The following is a 22,396-nucleotide window of genomic DNA, read 5'->3' on the forward strand; positions in this document are numbered from 1 at the left end:
AAAGTAAGCCTTTTCTGGGTTATTGTGATATCCCATCCTTTTACTTGTCTCCATGCTGCTGCTGAATAAAGCTTCCTCATACAGTATCTTCTCATTTGAAGATTATTCTTTTAGATGGGGTTCATTAGATTTCAGCACAAGAGCTTTTGAATGACTGAAAAGCAAAAGGAATCTTATATTCAGCCTACCAAGTGACATGGTGGTACAGTTTACGTCTTTTCCCCGGACAGCTTTTTCCCCCGGAGAATTTAATTTGAAAGCCTCTGCTTTTTATGCCAAATCCCTGTAGACAGAATCTATTTTCCATCAAGAAAAACTTGTGAAATCACCAAGACTAAGACAGGCAGAACTGAATGCTATAAGCCTATTCTGTTTCAGTTTATTTACTTTTGCTGGTCTGAATTTAGCACAGTGCCCTAATTTGGGGCACCCTGCAACAGGCTGCCTTTAATTTCAGTCTGTGATACACGTAAAACCTTTGGTACACATGATCACTGACATAAGCAGTTTAGTGTAAGGTACAGCATAAACCGCCCTGTATTTATATCTGCCATAATCCCTAAATGGTCTATGTTTGTTGACAAAACTACTTCTCAATTATTTACAGACTGTCAAAAGTAAGGATTTTTTTTTTTAAAAATCAGTAAATTTATATGGCCACCCAACTCACCCACAGTGACTCTGGGCAGCATAGAGGAATAAAAAACCCACAATTTAACACACACCCTCATTCACCCAAGTATTTTTTTTAACATTTCTGCTTCATTTTGTAGTTGAGCATTTTGTTCCAATGATCTGGCTTTAATTGCTATGAAAGCACAGTCATGTACCATAAACCCTGCAGATGGAACAGACCTATTTAATTCTACTCTTTTCCCTCCAACTCTGAAGGACACACAGGGGGAGTCACTACTCCAAGTTCTGGGGCCAATGACAATGGTTCTGTTTAAGCAGTCTGCGACTGATGTAAGTCTAGCAGGATATGCTTACATGTAAAATAGTTATATTGACATGCCAGAAGTTAACTTATGATCATATACCATTCACCTGACTCGGCATAAACTGAAATGAGAAAATGCACAGCTGCCTAGCTGAGCACATTAGAAGTGTGTACAAGATCCCAGATTCAATCCCTGGCATCTCTAGCTGAAAGCATCTCAAGCAGTAGGGTTGTGGGGAAAACAACTACTTGAGTCACTGCTGACAATCCTGACTGGAAGGATTCAGAACCAGCTCATCTGTAGTATCACAGGCAACTAGACTCTAGTCAAGTTATAGATCAGGGCCTGAACAGAATATGTGCCCTTCAACACCACTTGCACAATAGCACGTAATGTCTCAGGAATGCTTGGGCTAGAGATGGATGCCAAAACCACCAGCTTGTTTCTGCAGTGTACGTGTTTTAATGCCCGTGCCCATGACAGGGTGGTGGTGGTTCATTGGAGGGCACCAGGTACATCACTTATTTTATTTTATTTTATTTTATTTAGTTAGATTTATATACCGCCCTTTCCCTGAGGACTCAGGGCGGTTTACAGGGAATTAAAAAATCCAACATACAAAAGTTAAAAACCGAATTAAAAAATATTAAATTGACCCTGTAGACTTAAAAACCCCAATTAAAATTTCTCCTCAGCCTGGGCCCGAGAGCTCAAAGAGCCAGGTCTTCAGGCCCCGGCGGAATGATCGGAGGTCGGGGGCAGTTCTCAGCTCCACCGGCAGCTGGTTCCAGAGGGCAGGCGCTCCCACTGAGAAGGCCCTATCCCTGGGTGTCACCCACCGGCAATCTCTCACCGGCGGAACCCTGAGCAGACCCTCCCTGTGGGAGCGCACTGGGCGAAGGGCGTTTGATGCCGGCAGCAGGTGTTCCCTCAAATAACCCGGACCCAGGCCATGTAGGGCTTTATAGGTGATAACCAGCACCTTGAATTTCACCCGGAAGACAACTGGTAGCCAATGCAGCTCGCGGAGTAGAGGTGTTACATGGGAGTATCAGGAAACCCCCATTACAACTCGCGCGGCCGCATTCTGCACCAGTTGAAGCCTCCGAGTGGTCTTCAAGGGCAGCCCCATGTAGAGAGCGTTACAGTAGTCCAAACGGGAGGTCACAAGCGCATGAGTAACTGTGCGTAGGGCGTCTCGGTCCAGATAGGGACGCAACTGGCGCACCAGGCGAACCTGTGCAAAAGCCCCCCTGGTCACGGCTCCTATATGGTCTTCAAAATTGATCCGTGAATCCAGGAGGACGCCCAGGTTGCGAGCCCTATCAACGGGGGGTAACACCTCACCCGCCATCATTAAGGATGGAATAACTTGGTTTACCCGAGACGCCGATACGCACAGCCACTCAGTCTTGGCAGGATTGAGACGAAGCCTGTTTCTCCCCATCCAGACCTGAACCGCCTCCAGGCACCGGGACATCACGGAGAGGGCATCACTGGGTTGGTTCGGGGTGGAAAGAAAAAGTTGGGTATCATCAGCGTACTGGTGATACCCCACCCCAAAACCACGAATGATCTCGCCCAGCGGCTTCATATAGATGTTGAACAGGAGGGGCGAGAGAACCGACCCCTGAGGAACTCCACAAATGAGAGACCTCGGGGCGGACCTCTGCCCTCCTGCCAACACCGACTGCGAGCGGCCCCGGAGGTAGGAGGAGAACCACCGTAGAACGGTGCCTCCCACTCCCAACCCCCTGAGACGCCGCAGCAGGATACCATGGTCGATGGTATCAAACGCCGCTGAGAGATCTAATAGGACCAGGACAGAGGAACAACCCCTGTCCCTAGCCCTCCAGAGATCATTCACCAGCGCGACCAATGCCGTCTCCGTGCTGTGTCCGGGCCTGAAGCCCGATTGGTACGGGTCCAGATAATCAGTTTCCTCCAGGAACAGAGGGAGCTGGTGCGCCACCACACTCTCAACAACCTTTGCCAGAAAGCGAAGGTTGGAGACTGGACGATAGTTGTTTAAAACAGCCGGGTCCAAAGCAGGCTTCTTGAGAAGGGGTCTCACCACCGCCTCCTTCAAGGCGGCAGGAAAGACACCCTCCTTCAAGGAAGCAGTTATTACTGCATGGAACCAACCTCGTGTTCCCTCCCGAGCTGCATAAGCAAGCCAGGAGGGGCACGGATCCAACAAACAGGTGGTGGTGCTCAGTCTCCCCATGATCCTGTCCACATCATCAGGGGAAACAGGATCGAACTCAGTCCAGATAACGTGCTCAAGACCGCCTGGTTCCTCCACATCAGACTCTGCCCAGTCAGAGTCCAAGCCGGTCTGGATCCGAGTGATTTTGTCCACCAGATGATGACTAAACTCCTCGGCTCGTCCCTGCAAGGGATCCTCTCTCACCTCCTGGTTAAAGAGGGAGCGAGTCACCCTAAACAGGGCGGCCGGGCGATTATCTGCGGACGCGATAAGGGCGCCAAAGTAGTTAGACCAGGAGGTCAGTGAGGATCCCTTGCAGGGGCTTGCCGAGGAATTTAGTCAACATCTGTCGGACAAAATCGCTCGGATTCGGACCGGTTTGGACTCCAACTGGGCAGTATCGGATGATCAGGACACGAGTGATCTTGTCGATGTCATCTGGGAGGAGTTCGATCCTGTGACTCCGGAGGAAGTGGACAGGATCATGGGGAGGCTGAGCTCCACCACATGTTTATTGGACCCGTGCCCTTCCTGGCTGGTTTATGCAGCCCGGGAGGGGACACGAAGCTGGTTCCAGGCGGTTATAGCTGCTTCTTTGAGTGAGGGCAGTTTTCCCGCCGCCTTGAAGGAGGCGGTGGTGAGACCTCTCCTCAAGAAGCCTACCTTGGATCCGGCTGTTTTGAATAACTTTTGTCCGGTCTCCAACCTTCACTTTCTTGCGAAGGTTGTTGAGAGTGTGGTGGCACATCAGCTCCCTCTGGTCCTGGATGAAGCGGATTATCTAGACCCGTACCAATCGGGCTTCAGGCCTGGGTACAGCACGGAGACGGCATTGGTCGCGCTGGTGAATGATCTCTGGAGGGCTCGGGACAGAGGATACTCCTCTGTTCTAGTCCTATTAGACCTCTCAGCGGCTTTCGATACCATCGACCATGGTATCTTGCTGCGGCGTCTCAGGGGATTGGGAGTGGGAGGCACGGTTCTTCAGTGGTTCTCCTCCTATCTCCTGGGACGTTCGCAGTCGGTGTTGACGGGGGGGCAGAGGTCGACCGCAAGGCCTCTCGCTTGTGGAGTCCCTCAGGGGTCGGTCCTCTCGCCCCTTCTGTTCAACATCTACATGAAGCCGCTGGGTGAGATCATTCGTGGTTTTGGAGTTGGGTATCATCAGTATGCTGATGATACCCAACTTTTCATTTCGACCCCAAACCACCCCAGTGATGCCCTCGACGTGATGTCCCGGTGCCTGGAGGCGGTCCGGGTCTGGATGGGGAGGAACAGGTTTCGTCTCAACCCCGACAAGACGGAGTGGCTGTGCGTACCGGCATCCCGGGATATTCAGGATATTCCACCCCTCATTATGGGGGGTGAGTCATTACCTCCTGTAGATAGGGCTCGCAACTTGGGAGTCCTCCTAGATTCACAGCTCTCTTTAGAAGACCATATTGTAGCTGTAACTAGGGGGGCGTTCGCCCAGGTTCGCCTGGTGCGCCAGTTGCGGCCCTATCTAGACCGGGATGCCTTGCGCACGGTCACTCATGCGCTCGTGACCTCTCGTCTTGATTACTGCAACGCTCTCTACATGGGGCTACCCTTGAAGACCACTCGGAGGCTCCAGCTGGCACAGAATGCAGCCGCGAGAGTTGTGTCGGGGGTCTCCCGATACTCCCGTGTTACACCTTTGCTCCGCGAGCTGCATTGGTTGCCAGTTGTCTTCCGGGTGAGGTTCAAGGTGTTGGTAATGACCTACAAAGCCCTCCATGGCATGGGTCCAGAATACCTTGGGAAGCACCTGCAGCCGGCGTTAACTTCCCTCCGCCCAGTACGCTTCCACAGAGAGGGCCTCCTCAGGGTGCCGCCGGTCAAAGAATGCCGACTGGTGGCCCCCAGGGGGAGAGCGTTCTCTGTGGGTGCACCGGACTTATGGAACCATCTTCCGGTAGAGCTCCGGATGGCGCCCGACCTCCGCTCCTTCCGGCGCGACCTTAAAACCCATCTCTTTAAGGAAGCGGGCCTGGCCTGATGGGATGGGGTGGGTTTGTTATTATGACTTTAATTTTAAATTTGTACTATTTGTACTATGGGCATTGTTTAATCATGTTTTAATAATTTTAACTTTTGTATTTGTCTTTTACGTATTGCCCTGTTAACCGCCCTGAGTCTCTTGAGAGAAGGGCGGTATATAAATTAAATAAATAAATAAATAAATAAATAAATAAATATTGCGCTCGAATAGTCTCTTAGGGCCAATGTTGTAAATCTGTCCAGAGGATCGCTCGTTGATGGTACATAGATGGAGAAAGGAGTCCAGTGGGCATATCTCTCAGACTGCAAGGCCATCTCAGCTCTCACCTGAGATGGAAATCCAAGGGACAACCTCAGCCGTCCTCTCACTCCGGCTGAGGAGTCTAATTGGAGCAGAGAGAGAAAAGAGGGGTCCTAAGCCAGGCCCACCCCAACTGGTCTCTCACACCAGTGAGGTGGTCGCTGACCAGTCCAAAACCGTCCTCCCACCACGGTCCGGTCCCGGCCACACTGGACTGTCAATAGGGGGGATCTTAATTCCCATCTGGCATGGAGCTAGCCATAATGCCTGCCTGTCAACAAGAAAAGTAAGAACAGGCAGGCCAGGCCTCTGTCAATCCTCGCATCTCCGGCCAGCGCCGCCAGTCTCGGGGGGGGGAGAATAGAAACATTCTTTCCCACACGCCCGTCCGCCAGTCCAGGCAATCTTCCAACGGCGGAGAGAGGCAATCCCAGCAGCTGTACTGAGTCCGGGAATTCGCCAACATGTCCGCCGAGGCCGATGACCAGGCCCACCGTCTGCAACCACCATCCGGGAGGAGAAGAAGGCTCCGCGCCGCCAAAAACGGCGCCAGCCAGCTAATGGTCATAGAAGGTCTCCGACCGGTGGGATCTGTATTATATATGTAAACAGTTAAGTTAGATGTGATTAAACCGTATACGTGAGGAAAAGCAAATCTGACAGGAGAACACGCGGGAACTTTGACAGCTGTCAAAGTTCCCCGCACAGCGTAGGCGCAACCGCTGACAGCTCGCGGCTGTCAAAACACCGAGCCATGCGGAAGCCTGAACTGTCAAGAACAGATGACGCGGATTGGTCCAGATAGACGCGGCGCCAAAATGGACGTTCCTGATTGGCCCTCACTGACAGCTGCCGGCTATAAAAGCCGGGCGAGTTATTCTGTTTTGTCTTGCTCTAAATAAACCTTTTAGTTAACTAGCCTGTCGTCCCGAGTGGTCCTTCGGCTACTTCACTGGCGACGAAGGTGGGATCGCTCCAGAGCTGAAGTCACGGCCGCGGAAGAGAGTTCCCGGCCAGAGCTGTCACGGACCGGACGACATGGCAAACTTCGGTCGCGTGAGGGAATTCGACACCCGACATCCCGAAAGGTGGCAATCACACCTGGGCCAGGTCGAGGGATTCCTCCTTGTCAGCAAAATCACCGATGACCGAGCGAAGGCCGCGGCGCTGCTATACATCAGCGGACCCCCCGTCTACGACGCTGCCGTGGGGCTGTTCAGCCCGGTGCCCATCACCGAAGTATCCTACGCGGACCTGGTAGACCAGCTGATGAAGCATTACATGCCAGCCCGATCCGAACTGTACTGGCGGGTTCAATTCGCCCAGAAGAAACAACGCCCAGACGAACCCGCAAACGATTTCATCGCTGGGGTCCGACACGCCGCGCGGAACTGCCGTTTCCCCAACCTAGAAGACCGCATCAGAGACCAGGTGGTGATCGGCCTGAGGGACGAACGCCTACAGAAGAAGCTGACATCCAAGACCGACATGAGCCTGGCAGAGCTGACCAGAGAAATCATGGCCTACGAGTACAACCACAAGAAGAAGCCGACTACCACGACCCCAGAAAGCCCAGCGACCGTCTTCCAAGAAAGCGCCACCCTCAGCGACAGCGAAGAGTCGGTGGATTTCACCGACGGAGAAGCCCTGCAGCGCAGAATGGAACGCAGGCAACCAAGGAGAAGCGACACTTCGGACCGCCGAAGGTCCAGGAACCCCCCTCCGCCACCGCCGCGTTACGAGCAACGGGCCGCCTGCACCAGCTGCGGGGGCAACCATGCCCGAGGAAGCTGCCGGTTTAGAAACGCTAAGTGCCACAATTGCGGGAAGACCGGCCACATCAAACCGGTGTGCCGCAGCAAGGGCCGTGACAACATCAATGATTTGGAGGCAAACTCCCCAGGTAGGCCAGCTACCCAGGCCAGCAGAGAAAAACTGCCAGGGGCCCTGGTAGAAACAATTGACAGGGTAAACAGCCTAAGCTCAAAGGTTAAGATCAGGGTAAGAATTCAGGGGGTGCCCTGCCTCATGGAAGTGGATTCAGGGTCAGCAGTCTCCCTAATTTCATTTAAAACTTATCAGGAGATCTGTCAACAAGGCAAGGGAAAAATTCCCCTGAGGCAAACCCAGGTCCACCTAGCAGACTTCCAGAAAACCCCTATTCCTCTGGAAGGGAGGGCTAAGGTGGAAGTAGAGTACAGATCTTTCAAGGGTCCCCTAGAAGTACTGGTAACGCCGGGAAATCGCACCAACCTGATAGGGCTGAACTGGTTCGGACCGTTAGGGATCGCCATAACGGGGGTAAATACTGTACAATCACCCAGTCTCGAAGCCGTTTGCAATAAGTATGCAGACGTCTTCGATGGCACTTTAGGGAAATACACGGGTCCCCCCATCTCTTTACAATTAAACCCAGCCATCCAACCCATTAAGATAAGAGCTAGGAGAGTGCCCTTTGCCCTTAAAGAAAAAATTGAAAGGGAACTAGAGCGCCTCGTTGGGCTCGGGGTGCTTGAACCGACAGAGGGGGGAAGCTGGGAGACCCCAATAGTCACCCCGGTTAAGCCTAATGGGGAAATAAGATTATGCGCGGACTATAAGGCGACCCTCAACGTAGCTCTTAGCCCCCATGCTTACCCAGTGCCAGCGGTAAGGGACGTTTTTGCTTCCATCCGCTCCGGCGCCATTTTCGCCAAACTTGATCTCACGCAGGCGTATTTGCAACTGCCTGTCACTAATGACACCGTGGAAGCCCAGACAATTGTCACCCACCGCGGTGCCTTTAAAGTAAAAAGGCTACAATTCGGCATATCAGCAGCCCCGGGTATCTTCCAGGGTATCATGGAGAAAACCCTGAAGGGAATACCCGGGGTCTGCCCCTACTTCGACGATGTTCTCATCGCCGGAGAAAATGAAGAAAATTTAGCTGACAGACTGTCAGCTGTGCTGAGCCGGCTCAGAGAAGCCGGCCTCAAACTTAAGCGGGAAAAGTGCTCCATTGGAGTCACCTCCACAGAGTTCCTAGGGTACAAAATAGACGGACAGGGCATCCACCCAACCACAGACAAACTAAGGGCTATTCAAACAGCACCTAGCCCAAGGAATAAACAAGAACTCCAAGCCTTTTTAGGATTATTAAATTTTTATCATGCCTTCATCCCCCACAAAGCCACTATCGCAGAGCCTCTGCATAGACTCCTGGATAAAGGAACTGCCTGGTCCTGGACCAAAATTCATGAAAATAGCTTCCAATCACTAAAAAAGATTATTTGCAATAGTTCAACGATCACCCTTTTCAGAGAAGATACACCAATATGCATCGCTTGCGACGCATCTCCCTATGGAATTGGGGCAGTATTAAGTCATTTATACAAGGATGGCACCCAAAGACCCATAGCCTTTTATTCACGCACTCTGTCAAAAGCAGAAAGGAATTACGCACAAATAGACAGAGAAGCCCTAGCAATAGTGGCAGGGGTCAAAAAATTTCACGACTATCTTTATGGGAGACTCTTCACTATATACACAGATCACAAACCCCTATTAGGGATATTCACTTGGAATAAAATAACACCTCAGATTCTCTCACCGAGAATACTACGGTGGTCCACATTCTTATCTGCCTATTCTTATCAGTTAATCCATAAACCAGGGAAGGAATTAGGACACGCAGACTGCCTCAGCAGACTGCCAATCCCTAGCAATGACCCAGCCCCAGCCCCAGCTGGGATGATCTTAGCAATTTCGCAACTTCCAGACTGTCCCCTCTCTGCTAAGATTATAGCGAACAACTCAGCTAGGGACAAAATACTCAGCAGAATTCTCAGGTGGGCCACAACAGGGTGGCCAGCAAAAAACCCACACCCCCAATTCCAACCATACTTCAACAGGAAAAATGAAATATCTTCACACAGGGGATGCCTGCTATGGGGAAATCGTGTCATAATACCAAATAAGAACACAAATCAAACGTTAGACATCTTACACGAAGGACACCCTGGCATTGTCAAAATGAAAGCTATGGCCAGAAGTTATGTTTGGTGGCCGGGAATAGATAAGGAAATAGAAAAATATGTAGGAGGGTGCTATACCTGTCAAGCAACCCGGAACGAACCACCCCAGGCACCAATCCACAAATGGGAAACAACAAAAAACCCATGGTCACGCATACATTTAGACTTTGCAGGACCTATCCAGGGACAGAGTTTCCTAATTGTAGTGGACAGTTATTCTAAATGGTTAGAAGTCACTCCCCTTAAGAAAACAACGTCTGGAGCCACTATACAAGCCCTAAGAAAAATATTCGCCACACACGGCCTCCCAGACACCATAGTTTCAGACAATGGCCCTCAATTCACCTCTCGTGAATTTCAGATATTCGCTATGAAGAATTGTATTAGGCTGGTCACGTCTGCACCCTTCCACCCATCGACTAACGGGATGGCTGAAATTATGGTACGCTCCACAAAAGAAGCTTTAAAAAAATTCGTCAAGGGGAACTGGCAAAGGCGACTCAGCCAATTCCTAATGTCACAACACGCAACTCCATGCACAACAACGGGCAAATCACCAGCGGAACTAAGATGGGGGAGGAGGCTGATAACGCGGCTTGACAGACTGCATCCTGACACATACCCGGAAGAAAACGAACAAACCCCCCCCATCCACACATTCAAACCAGGGCAAATGATATGGGCACGATCTTACTCAGATAAAAACAAATGGGTCCAAGGGACAGTGCTACAACAAACAGGACCCATTTCTTACCTAATATCCACACAAACTCACGGCAACCTACGCCGCCATATCGACCAACTCAGACCCAGACAACCGCCATACACCCCAGAACCCCAAACGTCGGAACTCAACCTGCAACCCCCTCCAGAAATACTACCGATACCAAACCAAGAGGAAGAGGAGCAAAGAGACGCACCACCGGCAGACCCAGACATCGCCCCACTTCCACGTCGTTCCACCAGGAACCGAAGGGCCCCCACCTACCTAAAGGACTACCAGTGGGCAGGTTCCAACGACAGAGAGGGAGGAAACGCTCCAGGGGAGGGGTAAGGGGTGTATTATATATGTAAACAGTTAAGTTAGATGTGATTAAACCGTATACGTGAGGAAAAGCAAATCTGACAGGAGAACACACGGGAACTTTGACAGCTGTCAAAGTTCCCCGCACAGCGCAGGCGCAACCGCTGACAGCTCGCGGCTGTCAAAACACCGAGCCATGCGGAAGCCTGAACTGTCAAGAACAGACGACGCGGATTGGTCCAGATAGACGCGGTGCCAAAATGGACGTTCCTGATTGGCCCTCACTGACAGCTGCCGGCTATAAAAGCCGGGTGAGTTATTCTGTTTTGTCTTGCTCTAAATAAACCTTTTAGTTAACTAGCCTGTCGTCCCGAGTGGTCCTTCGGCTACTTCAGGATCGTCACCGCTGCCCCTCCGACAAGCGGAGGGTATCCACGGCGAGCAGGCAGAAGAGGGAAGGCAGGGCAAGGCGTCCCGGACTTCTCGGCGCCATAGCGGAGCTTGGCAGGTCGGCAGGCAGGCAGATTCTCAAACGCCGCTAGTTCAGCTCAGAAAACCGCTAGTTCAGAGGGGGGGGCTCAGCGCCACAAAAAGCAGCACCCCAGCAGCTGTTTTAAAATCCCCCCAATCCCCAAAGTCGCCTCGGCAAGCCGGCAAAAGAAGGAAGCAAGGCAAGGCGCCCCGGACTCCACATCGCTGCAGCAGTTATCAGCGTCATAGCGGAACTCGACAGATCGGCAGGCAGGGAGTTCTCAAACACCGCCAGTCCGGATCAGCAAGCCGCCAGTTCGGTGGGGGGGGCAGCGCCACGGAGAGCAGCGCGCAGCAGCTGTTCCAGAATCCCCCGATCCCCAAAGTCGCCTCGGCAAGCCGGCAGAGGACAGAAATAAGGCAAGGCGTCCCGGGCTTCACGGTGCTGCAGCAGCGTTCGGCGCCATAATAGAGCTCAGCAGGTCGACAGGCGGCAGTTTTCAAGCGCCGTTAGTTCGGAGGGGGGGGCTCCGCGCCGCAAAGATTAGTGCCCAGCAGCTGTTTATTAAATCCCCCACCCCCAGAGTCGCCTGAACATACCGTGGGCCTCCCTGAGCTAATTCCTTTGGAGCCCTCGAAGAGCGCCCGAAGCTTAGGTTGCGGCCGTCGCCATCTTGGGCAAAAAAAAAAAACTTGAACCAGAGAGCTCTTACCTGCAGGACAATTGCTGGCACTGAAAAAATCATGGCCTCATTAAACACTGGATTTGTGTCATCTCTCTTTACTGCAGTTTTTTTCTTGCTGATCTTCCTCCCATCTTGCAGCAAGTACACTTTGACAAAAGGATCTGAAGAAAGAATAAGGAGATGATCCATAGTCAAAAGAAATGGTTTTTGCACCATCCTTATTTTATCTTTGAAACTCTGTCATAGCTTCAGTGACTGCAATTTCTGCTACTGTGTACCACCTCGGTTTTTTTTATTCTGGAGATCAAGGATGAATAGAAAATATGCTGCCACATGACCAGAAATATATATATATATCACATCATAGTCTGATTTTAAAGCATTATAATCAGGCTCTTCAGGGTAGGTTAACTTCTACAAACACACTTGCTGACCAGAACCAGGAGAAATCCAATTAATTAAAATAGGAAATTAACCGATCATTTCCTAATTTCTTCAAAGACAGTAACCTCCTACAGATTTTCAATTTCTGCTAACAGCTATTTAAGTAGGTTGATGTTTAGAGAGACATTCCAAAATATACAATGGCTGTCCTGCTATGATCTTCTGGAAAAGATCATAGAAACTTGGCAACACATTGTGAGTGCCTCCATCCCTCAATCAATCCCTCTCCATATTTTCTGCCTTGAACCTTATATGATTGGAAAAATCAATTATCTATAACGTAGATTTAGCAAATTTTAAAAGTTAAGGTCACGGAGAGGGGAGATTATTATTATTTTTGTATTCTACCTGATGACTGATGTGGGAGGAATGAGATTTTCAGCCACTGTGTTTGTTCCCTTTGGCCCTGCAAACCCGCTTTAGAGAACTGGGGCACAGGGGTCACTACATCTTTTCTACTTTTCAAAGCTTTTACTGAGTGGTTGGAATGAATTTCAGTCTCAGAATCTGGGTAGCAAATGTGCATTGTTCACTGCATTTAGAAATAAAGTCATTTGCTACCAGCATACAGAAATCAGAATTCTTCCACTCATCCTAAGGATTTTGTGACATAACAATTTAGTAGAGCTTATCATAGTTTTACACTGATCAATACTTCTGTAATACAGAGAATACATTACAGACATTAGTATGTATATCACTTTTTTCCTCTCCCAGGATTTGTAGCAGAACTAAATTAATCCTTAAAGAAAATATGATAAAATAGATTGCAATACATTATTATTCCAACTCTTCTACTCAACTTGCAAGAGAACCAGATTGTACTCTCAACCATTGCTGACCCATTCACTGAATGCTGTGGCATCATATTTATAATTTATCCAGCACTGGGGAAGGGGGTGGACGAAGGGACAAAAGGGATCCTACTGACCTGCAGTCATTTTTCCATTAGTCCACACAAGATTCTTGGCTTTAACCACAACTACAGTCAATCGCTCTGCTGTGGGTAAATAGCTAAGACACAGCAGGATTTCACCTACTGAATCAGTTGCCTATAAATACAAAGGAGAGGAACATTCATCATTCAATATTCTACAAGCCTTGCAAAGGAACCAATGGCATAATTTATTTTCTTTTCTCCTGAGTGCGAGCAAGGGGAATACATTAGAATGCCACTAGGAAAGGTGCCCTAAAAACTGAAGTTTAGTATTCAGATAACCTAGAGCAGGGGTCCCCAACCTGTGGGCCATGGCCCATTATCGGTTCATGGCCTATTTGTAACCGGACCTGGTAAGTGGCTGGCTGGTGGGCATGCACAGCCCACTCGCAGGTCATGGGTGCATGGGGGCTCTTGCGTGAACATCACTGGGGCTTGTAGCCTCACTTGCATAAGTATCACAGGCTCATGGCCTCAGTGACGTGTCACGGAGGCTCATGGCCCCACTTGCACAAGCATTTGGGGCCTCATTTGCGTGAGCCTCATGGGTGCTCTCGACCCCCTTGCGCGAGCAATGGATGCTCCTGCACATGTGCACACACACACACGGCTTTCCCTCTCACTAAACCATCCCCTCTTTCCCCCCCCCCCACTACGGGCCACCAACCCGGGAAGAGTGTGGAGCATTACCAAGAGGCTGAAGAAGCTCCCCTAAATACTTTAGTTTCATTTAGTCTTTAGAAATCTATTTTGCCCAGTCCTCCTGCAACTACAGCCTCAACCAAAGAGCTCACAAGTGAGAAGAATAGCTTTTGTCTGACTAACAGCACGGAGATTTTCCTCCATTGCTCTTGGGACTACTGACTCGTTTTTAGAGAACAGTAATGAGAGAACTGGAGACTCGGAGATTCTTGCCTGAAGGAAGGCATGACATATTGAGATACAGCCAGTGCTTTTTTTGTAAAAGAAAAAGGTGCTGGAACTCACACATGTCATACAACCCGCCTTGCCTACCCTACAAGGTTCCATCCAAAAAAGGTGCCGGAACTCCGTTCTGAGCGTTCTATGAGAAAAAAAGCCCTGGATACAGCCAAATTATTTTGACTCCTGAGATAGGAAAATCTTCAAGGGCCTTTTCCCTTTCATGACAGTACAATAGTAACAAAACCAGCAAGTGATAGGCCTTCCTTTCTGGACTCCAAATCTGTGTGCAGTAATAGGATGAACCTTATTCATGACCTGCAGATAAAGCCAGGCGTTGAAAGGCCGAGCAAAGATACCCAAATCGGACAACTTCAGCTCAGCCACACCAGTGCTGATGTTTCTCTCATCCTCATCAATGCCAAAAACAGAGAATCTCAAGCTGTTTTCCTCCAACGTAGAAGGATCCAAGGGAATGGAAAACTTCTCATCAAAGAAGACGGAGTAAGCACTTCTTTGGATCTGTATAGAGAAAGAGGATGCAGTAGAAGAGATTTAAAAATATTCAAGTTTAAAAAGCCATCCTGGCAAAGGAGATGAAGCTGTCACTCTTTTTAAAGAGAAGATTATAGTTTAAAGTAGCAATAGCAATAGCATTTAGACTTACATACCACTTCACAATGCTTTACAGCACAATCTAAACAATTTACAGAGTCAACATATTGTACCCAACAATCTGGGACCTCATTTTACCAACCTCAGAAGGATGGAAGGCTGAGTCAACCTTGAGCCCGTGAGACTTGAACTGCCGAATTACAGTCAGCTGGCAGTCAGCAGAAGTAGCCTGCAGTACTGCATTCGAACCACTGAGTCACCACGAATATTATTAGTAGCCACTTAATAGATCAGAAAACCTAAATAAATTTGAGCTACCCAAAACCATAACTGACAATATGTAAAGGATGTTTTGTCTTATTATGCTTCTTCTTCCCTGACCTGAACAATACCCCAAAGAGACCTGTAATAACTGTTGGAAGAAAGGTCTTCATCGTGGTTCATCCAAGCTGGGAATAAACGTGGCAACTGCTTTGGGAAGAAGGTTGTAGTTTATTGGAGAGGAGAACCAGATAGGAAGATGTCTGGCAGAAAAAAAGGGCTGAGCACATGTAGGGAGTGGGTTTTTATACCCACTCAAGCCTTTTGTTTGGAGCTGCTTCCTGTTCCTGTTTAGGCTATTTCCTGTGTCATGAACTTTTGACCTGAGTCAGTGTGTGCCTTTATGGTATTCCTATGGTGATGGGTTAATCCTATTATGTCCAAAGGTCATCTCCTGCTTCCCTGGGGCTGGGGTAGGTAGATTTGAGGTGTCTTTGTCTTCCTAAGCTTCTAGCTCCAACCTTCCTAATGGTTTACATCTGCATTTCTTTTTTTTGTGTAAATATTTTATTAGAATTTTTTAACATAACATAAATCATTATAAAACAGAATGTTGTCTGGGTAATATTTATAAGACAGTCCTTAACAATTAATTTCTATAATCTATATTCCATATGTTAATTATTTGATTTCCTCTTTCCCCAACGTATCTTTCTTTGCAAAACATTACTTTAAGACAGTTTTATTTGCTTAACAACAGTTCAATATATAGTTTCAATAATCCTGTATATCATTTTAGTTGCCTTATCATAAATCCTTTCACCATGTTTATTTCAGCTTATTTCTCCCCTTTTTAACACTTAACTATATTTACCTTGGTGGATTTCATTCTGTTTTTTCCATACCCTCTCAATAAGAGCCTTGGTGGAGCAGTGGGCTAATGCCTCCTTAAGTAACACCAACTGCCTGCAATTAGTGCAGGTTCGAGTCCCACCAGGCTCAAGGTTGACTCAGCCTTCCATCCTTCCGAGGTAGGTAAAATGAGGACCCAGATTGTTGGGGGCAATTAAGCTGACTTTGTAATAATGCCGCTTGGGGGGTGTATGAAAGCCCTAATAAGCAGGCATATACATATAATGAAGGCTACTGCTAAGCTTGTAAGCCGCCCTGAGTCTTCGGAGAAGGGCGGGATATAAATGGAATTAAAATAAAAAAAATAAAAATAAAAATATTTTTATATTTCCCAATCAATAAGTAAAAAAAAGAAACAAAAAGAAGAAGAAAGAAGAGCAGCTTATTTCTCCCTCCAAATTCTAAATGTTCTTACAAATAACAATCAGTTCAACATTCAACTATATTTACATTAGTAAATTTTATTTATTTTATTTTTAAGTACTAAACTACAAAAAATGACATATGAAAATATGTATTTCTCCTAATTTAATATATATTTATTCCCTCAATTTCTCATTCTTTTTAACCATAGCTAAAAATGTATTTAGTCTATTTAAACTTTGAACATTCCATTCAATAGTTCTAATCATCTAATCCTTTAAATCTCATTCAAAACACATTTTTTATATTTTTCTTATCATCACATTTAAGTAGCTAAACCGTTTGCTTTTGTTTAAATCAATTCAATTCAGAAGAATAGGAAAAACAACAAAAAAACCCCACAGTTATATCGATTTGGAGGAAGAAAAAATTTCCCTCTAAGAGTAGTATTTTTCAAACTTTTCCCATTTCTTAGCCATATTCAAACAAATGTTTCTTTTTGAAGTATTCTTTCTGATATATTCTATCTTTTTTCTGATTCATCATCATTTGTTTCCCTAAAGGGAATTTTTTCTCATTCTTTTCCTTATCTTCAAAGTTGTTTAGACGTATTAAAATATTTCCCAATTGAATTAAATCATAATTTTTTATTTTATATGATTCCATCTTCAAGTCTCTATCCTCAAAATTATATTTAATCATCTCTGCTATATTTTCCTGAGAGAGTTCTTGAAGTGAAATTAAGTTGAGAATAAGTTGATTCATGTTCTTAAAGTTCTTCTGCATTTCCTTGTAATTTAAGGTCATTGTCCTTTGAAATTTTTGCTGCTTATCATATACTTCCTTTTTTGGAATGAGCGTTTTATAAGGTTCCTTCTTTGAGTCTCTGTCTTCAGAATCTTGTTCAGTCATCTCTACTGTATTTTCCTGAGGAATTTCTTGGAGTGAAATTAAGTTGAAAATGAGTTGATTCATACTCTCAAAGTTATTCTGGATTTCTATGTAGTTTAAAGTCATTGTCCTTTGAAATTGTTGTCACTCATCACATGTTTCCTTTTGTAAAGTTTGCATTTCTATAGAACTGGTTTCTGCTTGGGGGAAGGGAGACCTGGGGCTATTAAGAAAACTGGGCATGCTTTCCTGCCTCTTCAAGATCCTTTCAGGAAATATATTTTCCTGCCCTTTTTAATATTTCCTTCTCTGGGGAGCTGACTTCCCACATAACCAAAGTCATAAATGGCACTAGCAGAAATCTATAGAGACACGAGAGATTAGCCATTATTTTGCAGGGACTATTCCTTATCCCAGCGAAGAGCAATAATACAATTATTAAAACAAGTCAACAAATCTGAACAGTATAAGGATCCCCTGATTCTAAATTGCAAGTTTTCCACAGTGCACTGCAAATTGCTCTATAGCAGAGTTCCCCATCCTTTTGGGCACTAGGGACCGGTTCCATGGAGAAAAGTTTTTCTGGGGGCCTGGTTTTGTGTGCTACCAGCATCCCACAGATGGGGCTTTGCTTGTTTGTGTGGACCAGTTGCTGGCATGCCGTGGCCCGATACTGGTCCACGGACTAGGGGTTCGGGACCCCTGCTCTATAGGACAGTTAAATCCTGATCTAATGAGAAACATGCTATTGCAGAATGAGGGAAGAGAGGGAAATCACAGTCCATTTTGCAGCAACAGCAAATTTCAAGTGCTCTTCAAATGTAGCATGGCCTGCGAAAAGCCCCAAGGAGTGCTTAAAGAGAAAACAAGGCAGAAGACACTGAATGAGGACTCCTGAAGTGGGGTAAAAGATCTATACACAGCTATAACATATGTAGCAATGTGAATGCTACGGAGATCACAGTTGTCAGAGGCCAGCAAAAGAGAAACCTCAGCTCTCAGAAATGCTAATGTCCAGGATTAGAAAAGGTTCAGTGGGAATTTACTATTGCAAGGCCTTCCAACGGCTTGAGGCCAGGTTATTTGAAGGATCATCTTTTCCCAATTATATCTACTCAACCACCAGATCAGGGAGGCAGGGTAAGGAGGTCTTCCCCATGGTGGCTCACCTCGGGGAACATCATCCCTGCAAAGATAAGATTGTCCCCCACCTTGATACTCCTTTGAAAAGCCCTGAAGACATGAGTTTGCCGACAGACCTGGTACCCCAGGGTGATATGGAGCCCATCAAATGGTTTGATTGTTGTCACTTGGAGGATGGGGGTTAATACTACTACTACTGCTACTACTACTACTACTACTACTACTAATAATAATAATAATAATACACAATCTTGCTAGCACATGTCAAAGCCTAATACTCTGATTCTCCTAAAGATGGCTGTTGCATTTTTCCTTGTTCCTATTTTACCCCTGTAATTATCCAGAGAAGCTGAAAGCTTGGCTAAGGTGAAGAGGTGAGTTTTGTGATCTGAACCACATTTCCTTAGTCTGTTCTATCTACCACATCACAATGGCTCTTATTGTGCTTTGTCTATTCAGATTGCAGTATCTGGATGATATTTTTGGCTTTACTTTAAATGTTAGCCCACATTATAGGATGAACCTCAGAATTTAAGCAAGGAAAAAGTGGTTTTTTATGAAAGACTTAAAACTACCAGTTCAGCCTCAGCCACCTTCAGTCATTTTCCTCAGGGGTCTTTGTCTCTGTTTCCATCTGCCAGAAACCCTACTTATGTATTGTGATCCATGCTAATTAGTTTTATAACTGCTTGCTGATTCTCTGACATCTGGCCCCATACTGACAGATCCTGGTTTATACAGTAGCTGCCACCTGTTGCCAGCACCACCCCTTTCTATTAACCCAGAAGCATTTTCCAGTCCTGGGTCAGAGGGTTACAGAAAATTCCCTACTTTTGGCTTAGGCATTGTGCAAAATCCATAGCACTGACTCCTGTCTGTGTTTCCTCTGTGAATAATGTGCTGTGCACTTTTTGCCAGTTGTAGCATTTTTCTTACACTCATTTTCCAAAATGTTTGCATTACATCAGTCATGATTCCACTATTTAAGCAGTAATAGTTCCCCAAATTAAAAGTTTTACATCAGTAAATGGCAATAGGACACAGGGCCCAACATTATCTTCAGGGAAATACTACACAAAAGGTCATAATGCAGTCAACAGTCTGGAGCAGTTCATAAGGTTAATTTCCTTCAAGGATAGCCACCTAGGATCTCTCCTGATATAACCTGGAAGAGCCTATGTAGATATGACACTTGTCATACAGCCTGGCTTTGCACAATTTAAAAATAGCAAGAAGAAATTGTTGGGTGCTCATGCACAGGTGCGATCGGTATCAGGGTTCTAAGTAATTAAGGGTCTGTTACGTAAAAATAGAATTCTTCCCTTCCCTCTTGACAACCCTGCTAAGTAGACCAGATCAGGTAATCAACTTTGCAGGAAAGTTAAATCAGGTTAAAGCTGAGTATAGCCTGCCTATGCCATACCTCCTCCTCCTCCCACTCCATCTTACAGTTCACTGAATTAGGGAGGTAAGTTTGTCTCAGGCAGGCACTTCGAAATGTTCACAGTTCTAGATTTCAGAAATGCTTGAGTCCCTTTTGAAATAGAAACATAGAAAACTGACAGCAGAAAAAGACCTAGTGGTCCATCAAGTCTGCCGTTTGAGGATTTTGATTCACTATCGCAGTTGGAAATTAGTTCCAAGCTTCCAATATTCTTTCTGTGAAGTAATACTTTCTAACATTACTTTTGAATATCCCTCCTGTCAGTTTGAACCATGGTAGTGCAGTGGTCAGAATGCAGTATTGCAGGCTAATTCTGCTGACTGCCGGCTGATTGCAGTTCGATCCTGACTGGCTAAAGGTTGACTCAGTCTTCCATCCTTCTGTTCTGTCCTAGCCTATGTACATCCTTGTTACTTCACAAGGCAACCCCTCTTTTAACACTAGACTGGAAAAATAAACCCTTTTTTATTTGAGTTACAGACTTTGTCCACAAACAAAACAAAGCATGAGCTAAAACAGGAAATAACTCATTGGTAATGTTATGTATTCACATATTAATTGTTATGTATTCACATATTAAGGTTATAATAGAGATTAACAGGGCTGAGGTAAAAGCCGCGGCAGCTTTTGACAGCTGTCAAAAGCTGCCGGACAGAACTGCGCAGGCGCCAACCGACTGACAGTTCTGCACGCGCTACCGCTGACAGCTCCGAGCTGTCAAAGTCAGCCGGCTCCGATTGGCCGATACGAACGGCGCGGGAACCCGGCTCAGCCCTGATTGGCTAACCTGTTGACAGCTGCCAGTATAAATAGGAGTCATGTTCTTCTGTTGTTTGCCTGGTTCGTAAATAAAGTTAAGTTCCTTAACTTTGCTGTCCCGCCTGCTTCTTCGCTAAAGCACTGGCGACGAAGGTGGGATGCCTGCTTGCATAGCTGAAGTCACCGCCTAAGGGGAGAAGAGATTTTTTCCCTTAGCCTGAGCTAGTCACTCGCTGAAGTCACTTGGGAGCCTATCTTCCACACCACGCAAGCAGCTGCACCCACGACTAGACAGACAGCATGACGAACCACGGCCACATTCGAGAGTTCAACACTCGCCACCCAGAATGCTGGGAATCTCATCTGGGCCAGGTAGAAGGATACCTCGTGGTAAAGAAGATTACAGATGACCGGGCAAAGGCAGCCGCCCTCCTCTGGCTCAGCGGGCCCGCTGTCTACGACGCCGCTGTGGGACTCTTCAGTCCAGAACCTATCACCACGATCTCCTACGCTGACCTCACCGAGGGGCTGAGTAAACACTTCATGCCCACGAAGTCAGAGCTCTTCTGGAGGGTAAATTTCGCCCGAAGAATACAGCTCCCTGACGAGCCCGCCAATGACTTCATAACCCGGGTCAGACACGCTGCACGGCGATGTCGGTTCCCGGACTTAGAGGACCGAATCCGGGACCAGATCGTCATTGGGCTTAAAGATGAGCGGCTGAGGAGAAAGCTGATCGCCAAGCCCGAACTGACACTGGCTGAAGTGGCGAGGGAAGTCATCGCCTACGAGGACAGCCACGGTGACAACCAACGTCCCCCTGACAGCGGGCCCAGCGGGTCCGTGCACCAGGAGGACGGCGGTTTCAGCGGTCCCGAAGAAGATGACGGCTCCATGGACATCGATGCGGTGCAGCGGCGGTTCGAAAGGCTCAGGCTGCCACGCAACAACAGAGGGGGCCCTGCCAACAACTAGAGGGGCGCTAGCTACCAGCCAAACAGGGCCAAATGTGCCAGTTGCGGCGGAAGCCACCCGAGAGCAACGTGCCGGTTCCGTAGTGCCAAGTGCCATGGATGCGGAAAGACAGGTCACCTCAAAGCCGTGTGCCATAGCCGGAGTCAAGAAAACCTGCATGAACTGGAGGTGACGCCCGCAGGTATGAACAGGCACACCCCCAGCGTCAGGGCCAATTCCAAACCCCTAGTGCTTAACGTGAAGGGTAGGGCAAGGGAACAAACAGTCCACAGCACCCTTAAGCCAAAAGTCAAGGTGGACGTCCTGATTCACGGAATTCCCTGTGAGATGGAAGTGGACTCTGGGTCCTCCATCTCACTAATTTCTTGGCAAACTTACAGGGACATTTGTAACCGCAGCAGAAAGCGGCCCGCCCTTCGCCCCACCAAACTCCGCCTAGCGGATTTTCAAAAGACGCCCATTAAACTCCGGGGAAAAGCTTCCGTTCCAACAGAGTTCAAAAAATTTAAGGGACCCCTTACGATACTAGTAACCCAGGAAAACAGGACCAGCCTGCTTGGACTAGACTGGTTTGAGGCGCTAGGGATAGCGTTGACAGGCGTCAACGCCACTCAGCTGTCAAATTTAGAATCCGTCTGCCTTCAATTCGCGGACGTCTTTGACAGTTCACTTGGGAAATACACAGGGCCATCTGTATCATTAAAACTAAATCCTAATATAATGCCAGTTAGAATCAAGGCGCGAAGAGTTCCCTTCGCCTTAAGAGAAAAAATAGAAAATGAACTAGACCGATTAACTAACCTAGGGGTCCTAGAACCAGTGGAAGGGGCAGATTGGGAGACACCCATAGTGACCCCAATTAAGCCAAATGGCCAAATTAGAATATGTGCTGACTATAAAGCGACCCTAAACCGCGCTTTAAACGCCCATGCCTACCCGGTCCCGGCTGTCAAAGACATCCTCGCGGCCATTAAGTCAGGCGCCATTTTTGCCAAGTTAGACTTGGCGCAGGCGTATTTACAGCTGCCTGTCACCCCTGACACCGCCTTAGTGCAGACAATAGT

At 47.4% G+C, this 22,396-nt stretch overlaps 1 protein-coding gene across 1 annotated transcript in view; it reads right to left on the reverse strand.

Annotated features, from left to right (window-relative positions):
• SYT12 (synaptotagmin 12) overlaps positions 1-22,396 on the reverse strand; it is a gene marked incomplete at its 5' end in the record, with an annotated part of 50,452 nt that overhangs the window by 1,349 nt on the left and 26,707 nt on the right. The window contains 3 exons of the mRNA XM_083349002.1: positions 11,695-11,828; positions 13,043-13,163; positions 14,276-14,491. Coding sequence (XP_083205128.1) covers positions 11,695-11,828; positions 13,043-13,163; positions 14,276-14,491 — 471 coding nt within the window. The remainder of the gene's footprint in view (positions 1-11,694; positions 11,829-13,042; positions 13,164-14,275; positions 14,492-22,396) is intronic.

Source organism: Vipera ursinii (assembly GCF_947247035.1).
Source record: "Vipera ursinii genome assembly, chromosome: 1".
Taxonomy (NCBI): domain Eukaryota; kingdom Metazoa; phylum Chordata; class Lepidosauria; order Squamata; family Viperidae; genus Vipera; species Vipera ursinii.